Source organism: Perognathus longimembris, chromosome 25 (assembly GCF_023159225.1).
Source record: "Perognathus longimembris pacificus isolate PPM17 chromosome 25, ASM2315922v1, whole genome shotgun sequence".
Lineage (NCBI taxonomy): Eukaryota > Metazoa > Chordata > Mammalia > Rodentia > Heteromyidae > Perognathus > Perognathus longimembris.
In genome coordinates, this window is record NC_063185.1 from 2101625 (window position 1) to 2114599 (window position 12975).

Sequence of the window (12975 nt, forward strand, 5' to 3'; positions counted from 1 at the left end):
TTGGGAAGTGGAGATATTAAGCAGTAAGTATTGGCATTTTAGTTAACAGTTGTGTGTCGATTTTTTTCTTTGAGTGCCAATCCTGGGGCTTGAGCTCAGTGTCTGGACAATGTCCTTGAACAGTTTTTGTCAAGGCTAGTGCTCTACCACTGACCCACAAAGCCACTACCAGCTTTTTGGTGGTTCATGGATGATGAGAGTGTCATGGATTTTCCTGCCCCATCTGACTTCGAAAGGTGATCCTCAGATCTCAGCTGACTGAATATATAGGATTAGAGATGTGAGCCACTAGCACCTAGCTTTTGAAATCAATTTTTAAGTAATATGAATGTGTTCATTTGGGAAAAAAGATACATTTATAATTACCTTAATGTTTTACTATTCAGCACATAGCTCTTAAAGATGTCAATTAATCACTTCGAAAAATAAGTGAAATGACCAAGAAGATGTGCCTATTTGGACAACCATGGACTGTTTTGGGGAACTTGATCATCATTTTGTGTTGACTATGTAGGGCATCAAGCAAGAAAAATATATGTGTCTTATCCTATCTGTTGTCAAGAATAAATAATAGGTCAAGGCCAAAGGACACATATCCTTTATATTCATTCTCAGATGCATGCTCATTTTTAAACTACTAATTTTTAAAGCCAAATTCACTTAGAGAAAGTTTTAATTTTCCATGCCTTTATTTCAAAATTATGCAACAGATTTCATCATTTTAACAAAGAAGTTCCCAAGAGATGCCCAAGAAAAATTATTTCTGTATTACATTGTTTATATGTAGAATATGAAAATTAACCCCAAGGGACTTTATCTTGTGGCGAATATGTGTGATGGTGAGGGAAAGTCCCTCCACAGATAGTTTGTTTTCCCAACACAGATGCTATCTCAACAGAAAAGAAGATCTTAAGCTTAAGTGATAATTTAATCAAAGAAAAAATTGAGTTTAGTAAGTTATCTCTCCCATTCTCTTTTTAAAATGTACCTTAAAATGCATCTATATTCCTATTTCATGGATATTGTGTTTCTATTTCATGTATACTCATTATGTTTAGAGCTTTTTAGCTTCTGGTATTTTTGCAAAACTATCTAGATATTTTCCTCCTCCTCTTCTCCTACCTTTACTTGCTAACAACTGTGTTCACAACCTTACAATTTACCCTCAGAGATGCTTTCTGATTTGTCATTGCATGGGGAAAAATAACTTTTGTTATGGAAATAGATATAAGCAAAAGGTTCTATATTTTTTGAGAGATGATGTTACTTAAGAAATGAGATTGAAACCATGGTAAATAAAAGTGAGCATCATGTGCTATTAGAGGAATCTTAGACCTCCCCCTTTGTGTACCATACATAGTATATCAATTTGCCTGAGTTGCCTTAGGTTATCCTACCTAATCCAAACATCTCTGAAAAATCAAATAATGACAATCACACAAAATTTCAGATTTCATGTAAGAGAAAAAGATATTCATAGCACACTTTATCTAGAATGGTTAAAAATGATTCTATTTAGTTTTCTATTCTTTCTTTTTTATTATTTTTTTTTGCCAGAACTGAGGCTTGAACTCAGGGCCTGAGCACTGTTCCTGGCTTCTTTATGCTCAAGGCTAGCACTCTGCCACTTGAGCCACAGTGCCACTTCCAGCTTTTGCTGTGTCTGTGGTGCTAAAGAATGAACCCAGGCCTTCATGCATCCTAGACAAGCACTGTATCACTAGGCTACATTCCCAGCTGTATTTAGTTTTATATTCCAAAAGTGGAATTATAAGTTTCCAATTAATCAATCGAAGAATAAACCTTAAAACTTTCTTAATAATTTTAGTAAGAAGTTGAAATGTGTTATCCTGGAATTTCCTATTGGTTCCTGTAGATCTTCTTAAGTATTTCTAACACCTCCTGAGAAGGGAACAGTGAAGAGTGAGTATTTTAAGTTCCTGGTAAGTAGCAACCTATAAATTGTGTTCTTTTCATTTATATAAGTTAATAGGATGCTTAATAATTATGGCAATTTAAAGAAAATATAAGCCACAGGCATTTTCAAGAAGATTTATTGTCTACCCTGTATGTAGAAAGTGCTCATGCATGTAATCATTTTTGGTCAGGATTTGGAAACTACTCTTTTTTGAGTCAATACTTACTCGTAAGTTTCACTGTGATTATTGCCATACATACATATTGTGTATTTTGAACAAAGTCATTCCTCCACTCTATTAATAATTCATACTTCTTTTTGTCAGTTGAGGGGCTTGATCTCTGGGCCTGGGTGCTGTTCCTGAGTTCTTCAGTTCAAGGCTAGAGCTCTACCACTTGGAACCACAATGCCACTTTCTGTTTTCTGGTGGTTAATTGGAGTTAAGAGTCTTACAGACTTTCCTGTCTTGGCTGGCATTGAACCACGATCCTCAGATCTCAGCATCCTAAGTAGCTAGGATTACAGGCATGAGCCACCAACACCCAGCAAGAAGTCATGGGGCTGGGGATATCGCCTAGTGGCAAGAGTGCTCACCTCGTATATAAGAAGTCCTGGGTTCGATTCCCCAGCACCACATATACAGAAAATGGCCAGAAGTGGCACTGTGGCTCTGAAGTGGCAGAGTGCTAGTCTTGAGCAAAAGGAAGCCAGGGACAGTGCTCAGCCCCTGAGTCCAAGGCCCAGGACTGGCAAAAAAAAAGAAGAAGTCATACTTAATTTTGACGTCCTTTCTTTTTGTCAAACAACATTTGTTGGTTTTCAGTATGCATATGTACAATACATACATACATACATATGTATATATGCATACAGATATAAACATCCTTCATCTTATTTCACTCCTGTCTCTCTCTATCCCTCATTGATTTTATATTCCCAATTTTACATTCATATCCAATTATTATTACTATCATCATCATCATTTTAGGCAAACTACTTCTTATAGGTCCTTTTTAATGAAACAAGAAAATTAACATTTATTAACAGTCACTGTTTTGAGTACTTCTCAGAATGTGCCTCTATAATTATCCTCTTTTGTACATATGTAAACCAGATTACTTCATAATTGCCTTATTAAATACATGTGTTAATATTTTTTGCCAGTCTTGGGGCTTGGACTCAGGGCCTGAGCACTATCCTGGCTTCATTTTGCTCAAGGCTAGCACTCTACCACTTGAGCCACAACATCAGTTCTGGGTTTTTCTTTTTATGTGGTGCTAAGGAATTGAACCCAGGGCTTCATGCATGCTAGGCTAATGTAGCTAAGCCACATTCCCAGTCCCTTAAAATATTTTACTAGTGTTAATAAAAATACTGATAGTTTCTTACTTCATGTATGTAATAAAAAAAAATACACAGGCTTTGGTTGAGTCTCAGCTAGATTCTCTTTATTAGAGTAATGGATCAGTGCTAGATTTTAGATGACATAGTGCCATTTTAGCTTTTTACTTTGGTTTCTTCATATGTTCCAATTGAGAGTGCTGTCCAAATTATGCTGTCCAAATTATTTGCACACCAATCCTATCTTAGTTTCTACTTCTTGAAATCCACTATAAGGCATTTAGTTACTCTTTGGGGTATAATGATAATTACAAATTTTATTCTTATGGGTAGATGCTAAATTATAATGTAACTACTATAGAAATTGAAAATGCATTCATAGTCTACTAATCATAATTAATATTTCTCTCTTGGTTAATTCATAGAGCACAACAAATAGAATGGACACTGAAAATCAATCTGTAGTATATGAATTTATACTTCTGGGACTTGGAAACTCATCAAATATGCAGTATCTATTATTCATTATATTTTTACTGCTTTACCTAATCACTGTCTGTGGAAATATTGCCATCATGATCTTAGTCATCACTGACCCTCATCTTCATTCCCCCATGTATTTCTTTTTGGCCAATCTGTCTTTTGTTGATATGTGGCTATCTTCAAATGCCACTCCTAAAATGATACAGGATATGCTTAAGAAGAATAAGACCATTTCTTTTGGAGGCTGCATGTCCCAAATCTTCTTTGCCCATTTCATTGCAGCCCTTGAAATGGTAATACTTGTGATAATGGCCTATGACCGCTATGTGGCTATTTGTAAACCACTTCACTACTCAGCCATAATGAGCTTGCAAAAGTGCATTGGGTTGGTGTTGACTGCCTGGATTGTGGGCCTTGTGCATGCCATTAGTCAAAGTATTGTGATTGTTCAGCTGCCTTTCTGTGGGCCAAAAATAATAGACAGTTTCTTTTGTGATAGACCCCTGGTCATCAACCTTGCCTGCATGGATTCCTATAAGATAAAAATTTTAATGAACATTGACTGTGGTGTTGTGGCTGTAACATGTTTTATTCTGTTGCTGATCTCCTATACATATATTCTCACGACTGTCCACCACAACTCTAAAACTGGAGCATCTAAGGCCCTTTCTACCTGCACTGCCCACATCACAGTGGTAGTTCTCTTCTTTGGGCCTTGCCTCTTCATCTACGTGTGGCCACTCAACATCACCTGGATGGACAAATTTCTTGCTGTGTTTTATTCTATAATTACACCTCTCCTAAATCCAGCCATTTATACACTGAGAAATAAAGAAATGAGAAAATCTATTAAGAGATTCATAAACCAGTATGTGAATTCTAAGTCAAAGACTTAATGGCTAGAAACCTAATGTTTCTATTTATTGGAGTGTTATGTATTTAGTATTTCCATGCCTTCAACTTTATTAAATGATTATCATTTTTACAAGGGCACATATCTGTACTGCATAATAGCATGTTAATGTAAATGATTAAAATTTCATCCAACTTCATTTGAAAAAATATGTTTCTGAGCTGGTCGTAGGTGGCTAATGCTTGTAATCCTCACTACTCAGGAGACTGACATGTAAGCATTGAAGGTTCAAAGTCAGCTCAAAGAGGGAAAGCCCATGAAATTTTATCTCCAATTAAACACCGAAGAGCCAGAATTGGAGATGTGGCTCAAGAAGTCCGAGGTCCAGAGTCCAAGCTCCAGGATTAGCATACATATAGTTGTTCCTGTGTCCTCTTTTGAGCACTTAAACTTCCCTTTGTTTTTTGTCAAAAAAGCAATGGAATATTATCTTATTTTTAATTTAACATAACATCCAAATTCTAACATAACATCCAAATTCTATCAAGAGAAAAAGCAAGATTAATAAGGAAAGGAATGAAAAAAAAATCTACAGAAGAAATAATTACTGTGATTACCCGTGAATAGATTTATTAATTCAACAAAAATTAATAGCACTCCATTTGTTAGTCTCAGACATTGACATTAAAACTCATTCTTTACTTTATAATTATTATAGTTGGGCAAACTCCTGAAATGTAATCTTCTTGTGGTAGGTGGTGAATAGATGGAAATGATTAAAAGAACTTTGGTACATAACATATTTTTGCTAATTAATTATTTAGAAACAATGAATGTTATGTTTTCTTGAGTGATTGGAGCTCAATTTTTTTTTGTCAGTCCTGGGCCTTGGACTCAGGGCCTGAGCACTGTCCCTGGCTTCCTTTTGCTCAAGGCTAGCACTTTACCACTTGAGCCACGGCGCCACTTCTGGCTGTTTTCTGTATATGTGGTGCTGGGGAATCAAACCCAGGGCCTCACGTATACGAGGCAAGCTCTCTTGCCACTAGGCCATATCCCCAGCCCATCATATCTGCTCAGGCCTTTCTTCTTTATTTTTTTTTATTTATTTTTTATTTTTTGGCCAGTCCTGGGCCTTGGACTCAGGTCCTGAGCACCACTTCTGTGGTGCTGGGGAATCGAACCCAGGGCTTCATGTATATGAGGCAAGCTCTCTCGCCACTAGGCCATATCCCCAGCCCCCCAAATTTTTAATTCAAGTGATTACATCATTTTTATATCAAATATATTTACATACAGGTTTAAAATTTGAAATTATAAATAATATTTTATCTCTTCCAAAATCAGTAACTAAGTGGTTGAATTTTAGTGGAAATAACAATACCTGAAAATATTTCTTTTAATATGGCACAACTTTATTTTTCATTTGTAGGCCTTGAACTCAGGGTCTGGACACCATTCCAGAGCTTTGTTGCTCAAGACTAATGCTCTATCACTTTGAGCCACAGCACCACTTCTAGTTTTCTGGTGGTAATTTGAAGATAGCAGAGTTACATGGGCTTTGCTGCCTGGGCTGGCTTCCAACCACAATCCTCAGATCTCAGCCTCCTGAGTTGCTAGGATTACAAGGTGTGAGCGAGCCATCAGCGCTCAGCTTGCTTCTGTTTTTGTTGGTTTGGGGATTGAACTCAAAGCCTAGTTGGAAGTTTACCATTTGAGCCACACTTATACTTCAGGAGCAAAATGCTTTTATTGACAGTAAAAAAAAATATTTATCATGGTCCATTGTCAACTCAATGTCATTATATTATGTTATCTCAAGTAATTTATTTTTCTCCCAAAATTAAAAATGAATGAGACTAAACTAAAATTTCTCAAGGCAAACTCCATTTTGTGTTTATTTACACAACTCACATAGCAATTAGCATGCAAGATTGTTTCTTTAAGTGGCCTTGTACAATGTAAAAGAAAATATATTCCTCATGAAGAGTTAGCTCATAACTAGATTAAAATACCATAACTACCATGTCTAATAATGTAAGAAAAATTACTTTTTAAAATGTTACAAATTGCAATTGGGTCAGAGAATGTAATCTGAATTGTTAACAGTTTAATTATGCTGTCTGAACTGTAAACTGTAAACTGTAAATCTAAGCATACGAGAGCACATAAGGCCAGGAAGAAATATCTCTGTGAGACCCTTATCTCCATGAAACCCAAATGCCAGAAATGGAGGTGTGGTTCAAGTGGTAGAGCACTAGCATCAAGGAAAATGCTAGGAATAGCAGCCAGGTACAGAGTTCAAGCCCCAGTACTTGCATAAAACTAAATAAGTGAATAAATAGATAAACTTGAAGCAAAAAACAAAAAACAAAAAACATAGCACTGGATTTCAGTAGCAGTGATTTTCATTTCTTATTCTAGTTATTTGGGCTGAAACTTTTGGGTTTCATTGTTATAATTCTTCCTTGTGTCCTATTGTAAAATGGGAATTTCCATCCGGTACCAAAATATTCTGTAGGCAGATAGTTGTTTTGTCCTGTTTTGACAAGCATGTTGTAAAGTACCAATCAAGTTTTTGGTTTTTATGCTTATTAGCTAAAGTTGGTATATTTCAATAGAAGTATGAGCTTTCTTTTATTTTTTCTTGGTTTCAAGAAACATGCCTGAAGCACTTTCAGTTGAAAAGTTATGCAGGTACTATTAATTCAAATTTTAATAAACTAAGTCTTTCCACACATTCTGTGGCTATAGAATATAAATTAAGTGACAATTCCATGCACATCCCATAGGGTATGTTTGTGTTCTGGTAACTGTATTCTACTTATGTTATATTAACTATGTATTCAACTTACTATACAATCTATTATATATTGAATATATTTATTATATTATCTCTAGGAGTTCTGATAATTTTATTCAATTTAACTTAAATTTCATCATTGAAGCTTTCCATCCTTCATATCTCTCTATTGCCTTTTTATCTCATGCCAGCTTACTTTACAATTTCCCATCTGTTATCATTTCTGTGAAATGTATGTTTATTTAAAATCACCTAAGATGTGCTTTTAGCTCATGGATCTTTTTAATTGTAACTTTCTAATTATTGACATCTTAGAATTTCTCTTGTGTCATCTACTCCTTTCCTGAGTGCCCTTGGTCTAGTGTATGTTATGCCCTCTACCTTTATACTTCAGGTTATAGTATATCTATTTTGTTCATATATGTGGTCATATCTGAATTAAACATTTGGTATGCTGCTTTGTATACAACAGTTATGCTAACTTTTTGTGTAGCTTCTTATAATTCCTTCCAATATCAAGAATGGAGAAAAGGGGCTGGGGATATGGCCTAGTGGCAAGAGTGCTTGCCTCCCATACATGAAGCCCTAGGTTTGATTCCCCAGCACCACATATACAGAAAATGGTCAGAAGTGGCACTGTGGCTCAAGTGGCAGAGTGCTAGCCTTGAGCAAAAAGAAGCCAGGGACAGTGCTCAGGCCCTGAGTCCAAGGCCCAGGACCGGCCAAAAAAAAAAAAAAAAAAAAACAGAATGGAGAAAAATGACTACACATTTTAAAATAAAGGGGATTATGTTCTAGGTTCACTGGTAGATAGTGGAAAATTCAAAATTTAAATACATTTTATACTCATTTGGAGATTAAAATAAAGTAATAAAAGTTTCATAAAAGTGGAGATCTATTGGGAAACACTGATATTTTGAAACATCTCTGCTAAATGTGTGTAATTATTTTTTACTAAATCATTTCAAGTCATAGATATGGAAGGAAGGAAAGAAGAAAGAAAGGAAAGAAGGAAAGAAGGAAGGAAGGAAGGAAGGAAGGAAGGAAGGGAAAGAGAGAAACAAACAGGCCCAATTTTACCATGTAGCCATGTAGACTCACGGTATAACACGTACACAAAGAAACTCATGCTGCTAGACTTTTCCACTTAAAAAATCTCTTTAACCCTACCCCTAAGACCCATGAAAGTTTCTGAGGAAACAGCCCATGCAGTCTCCATTTTTCTGGAACAATTTAAAAACTTTAATTTCTCCAACACCCTGATCTCATTATCAATAACCTGGCATAGAATTAACGGGACTGAATTTCTGGGAACAATAGCGACACCAGATTCTATTAGTCTATGAACACAAGGGAAACATTTTATATTCACTGTCACATTTTCCCTTCTCTTTGGTGTGTGTGTGTGTGTGTGTGTGTTTGTGTGTGTGTATGCACGTGCATGCATGCGTGCCCAAATATAGCAGTGCTTCGGTTTGATGTACTTTGAGTTATTGATAGTGGGGGAAAGCTGAGGGTTATTTGTTTAATTTTGTTTTTATATGAGTCAATCGCTTGATATTTATTATTATCCTTTTTTTCTATTCCTTTTTTCTTTGTCCTTTTTTGTGTCTCCCCAGAGCTGTCTGGTAGCCTACTTCATCTCACTGTACCTTTGTCTTAGAACTCTCCTCCTTCATACTTACTTCTATTGCCTGACATAACCTCTGCTCCTCACAGAAGACAGAACAAATACAATAGAGAAGAGAAAGTAGTATGCACACAATAATCCAAGAGTTATGGAAAGGGGTTGCAAGAGCTTCAGGATTCAATTCAAAGACCAAATTTACATCAGGTGAGAAAGGAGAAGAGCAGATAGGTAAAGACAGAAAATACATTAAGGGAATAGACTCAAAAAAACACTTTCAAACCTTCAAAACTAAAGTCTATTTGGAGTAAGAAACTTCTGAAACATCCAGAAAGCCAGATTATAAAATAACCTCTTCCCTCCACATTACTGTTAAATCTTCAGGAACAGAAAAATTAAGAATTAAAAGCTATATACGAGGAAAGGTGTATCATTTACATGGGAAATATAGTTCGTATAAAGGCAGATTTCTCAACAGAAATCAAAATAGCAAGGAGGGCTTGTACTGATCTATTTCAAGCTGCAAATATGATACCCAGCCAATATTTCATTCATAACTAAAGGACAAATAAATATATTCAATGTGCATATTTCTTAATTCTAACAGTCAATATTAATGGGTTGAAAGGTGCAGCATGGTGACAAATTAAAAGTAGCCAGTATTATTTTCTCCATGAATAAAAAGAACTCATTGGCCATTAACTCAGCACCAGATTGATCAGGTGAAGAAGGGGAGATATTGAAACCTACAAGGATTAGGCACAAATCCAAGAAGCCTCACAAAAGCAATCAATAAGGAACAAACCTTAGGAATGATGATGAAAGTAGCATCTGGTATGAAAGGCTCTCCCAGCCAAGAAGGGTGAATGAAATACAAGCAGGTAAAATCAGTTTATCGCACCCAATGATCCTCTGAATCAGTATCAGAAAAACACACACAAACTATCACATATATCTGAGCACTGGTGGCTCATGCCTGTCATCCCAGCTACTCAGAAAGCTGAAACCTGAGGATCATAAATCAAAGCCAGCCTGGTCAGGAAAGCTGCTGAGATTCTTATCTCCAATTAACTAGCAAAAGTCAGAAGTAGCTCAGGCGGCAGAAGGCTAATCTTGCACAAAAAGCTCGTAGATAGTACCAAGATACTGAGTTCAAGCCTTGGGACCAGCACAAGGAAAAAAAGGAAAAAGAAAATGAAAGATAAGTTTATTACCTAGCCTGGAATGGGGGAGGAAGGTCTAGTATGCTAAAAGACTCAGATATGACATTGGGAAGGAAACAAGTTGTCCTCTGCCTTCTTGACTCCCTTTTGAAGAGGCTGAAAATCTCCATCTTTGGAACATTTCTGTGGGAGCTCAGGAAAATATACACAGTGGCCTGTGATCAGGACACTTCCCTTAAGGATAAGTGGCGCATGGAAGACTGGCCAGCATCTGCAGGATCCAACTCAGGCTGAAAAACACACTTATCCTTCCTATTCTGAGAGCACAGACTCAAGGGTCTTTGCTCTGTATCCTACTGTGGAAAGTGCTGAGAAATCAAGGGAGAAGGTGAATAACCACCTTTCAGCAACATTAATAAGGGGCTGTAGGCAGCTGTTCCCCCCACCAAATCAGACACATCTTGGGAAAACATCTTTATTGCATGACTCAAACTCATGTGCATGCATGCCGGGCTCGCTTTAAACCCTCTTCCAGGGAGATCCTGGGCCTATTTGCCCCCTCCATGTGTTCCCCTTTGGCTGTCATGCATATCATCTGGCCAGTAGGAAGTAATGCAGGAGCGAGGGCCACGGATAAGCTCCAGACTGAGTGTGGCCGTGAGAATGCCCTCCCCCCCCCTTATACTCAACAAGGAGGCCGGGTACGCATGGACATCTCGGAGTCAGCTTCAGGAGCTTCCCAAAGTTTTATTCAGTGGAGGGGTTTATATAACAGTAATGGCGGGAGGATGAGAAGGGACTAACTGGGTATTAACAATTGGCTAGTGAACTGTCCATCACGGTGATGTCACAAAACTTCCCACAGAGGCGGAGATTACAGTCCCCCCAGGACCAGTCCTCTGGGCTCAGGCCGGCACCATTATGAGACATGTGCTTACAGGAGGAGGTCGGGGGAAGTTCCAGACCCTGGGAGAAGGTAGGAGTGGATAACAGCCAAGCAACCCCAGGTCTTAAAGGTATAGCCATCCCCGACACGTGCATATGCATTCTTTTCTCCATACTATTTGCTGTTTCCATGTGACATATTTCAGTAAGATAAAAATTGCTTACAGGCCAATTTAGTAAGAAGAGATCTGTCAATACAATAAAGGGAATGATCCATGAAGAAATAATTACAGTGGTACACACACACACACACACACACACACACACACACACACACACACACACCAAATAACAGCAGGAAGACATTCATTAAAAAAAAAGAAACACAAGGAATCAATGAAACAAAATGCTGGTTCTTTGAAAAAGGAAGATTGATTGACCCAACTGTATTCAATTTGACAAAAATTAGAGGAAAAAACCCAAATAACCAAAACAAAAGTTGAAAAAGGAAACATTATAAGAAATATATTAAAGGTTATGAAGGATTATTTAAAAAACCTACACTCCAATAAGTTGAAATTCTAGAAGAAATGGATGAATTTCACAAGGCATACAAGCTGATATGAACCAAAACGATATGAACCCCATAAACAGACCAATAAAAATGAGTGAGATTGAAGGACTAGAAAGTTTTCCAACCACAGAGAACAGGTCTTGAGGGCTCACAACTGATTGTATAAGACCTGTAAAAAAAATTCTATAAATTAGAAAGAGAAGGAGCACTATCAAACTCATTCTATGAGGACAGTATTATACTTATCTCAAAACTGCAGGGAGCCCAAACAAACTACTAGAGACAAATCTCTTTTATGATCTTAGACATAAATTCTCTTAATAATTATCTGTAAACAAAATTCAACAAGCAATCAAAACCTTCTTTCAATATGAGCAAATTAATTTCATCAGCAAGATGGAAAGGCTGGTTTAATGGACATAAATTAATAAACATAACCAAGAATAAAAAACCCACAACATTATCAATAGATGAAGAAAAAGCCTCTGACAAAGTACAACATTCTTTTATGACAAAAGTTCTGAAGAAACTAGAATGGAAGAAACATACTGGAGTTTAAAAAGGCTTTCTATGACAAACCTAGAGGCAACCTTGTATTAAATGGTGAAAATCTAAAGGTATTTCTTCTAAAATTAAGAATAAGACATGGCCATCCACTTTCATCATTACTTTTCAATATAGTACTAAAATTCCTAGATAGCAATAAGGCAAAATAATGACATAAATGGGATCCAAATATGGAAGAAAGAAAAGAAACTATTCTAATGTGCAGATAATATAGTCTTATATCTAATCTAAAGGACTATACACACTCCACCTCCAAACTCTTAAATTTGATAAATATGATCAATATTAGAGAGCTCAAGCCCCAGGACCTGCAAAACAAATGAACAAACAAAAATCCAAGGATAGTGTTTCTGTATACCAAACAATCAGTAGACAAAGAAAATGAAGAAATCAATTTTGTTTACAAAAGTCTCAACATGTGATAAAACATGAAACAAACAAACTAAAGGAAGTGAAAGACCACTACAATTAAAACACTGATGAAATGAAAGAACAATTTTGCATTTCTGGATTTGCAGACTATTGCAAAAAATGGACATGCCAAACAAAATCTACAAATTCAATCCAACATCCATCAAAACCGCATTATCATTCCTCACTGAGGTAGAAAAAAGCAATGTAAAAAGTTATATGAAACCATAAGAGATACAGAATAGCTGAAGCAAATCTGGATACATTAGGCAATGCCCAGAGGTATCAGATTCCAGAACTGACACTTTATTACTGAGGTAGTAAACTTTACCCAGCAGTATCAGATTCCA

General features: G+C 36.5%; 1 protein-coding gene across 1 annotated transcript; it reads left to right on the plus strand.

The window, feature by feature from the left end:
• Nucleotides 1-3699: 3699 nt before the first annotated feature.
• On the plus strand, nucleotides 3700-4803 carry LOC125342005 (olfactory receptor 4K17-like). The gene has a single exon (XM_048334142.1). It carries the CDS (start codon nucleotides 3700-3702, stop codon nucleotides 4636-4638), a length of 939 nt encoding a protein of 312 aa, XP_048190099.1. The 3' UTR covers nucleotides 4639-4803.
• The last annotated feature ends 8172 nt before the right edge of the window (nucleotides 4804-12975 follow it).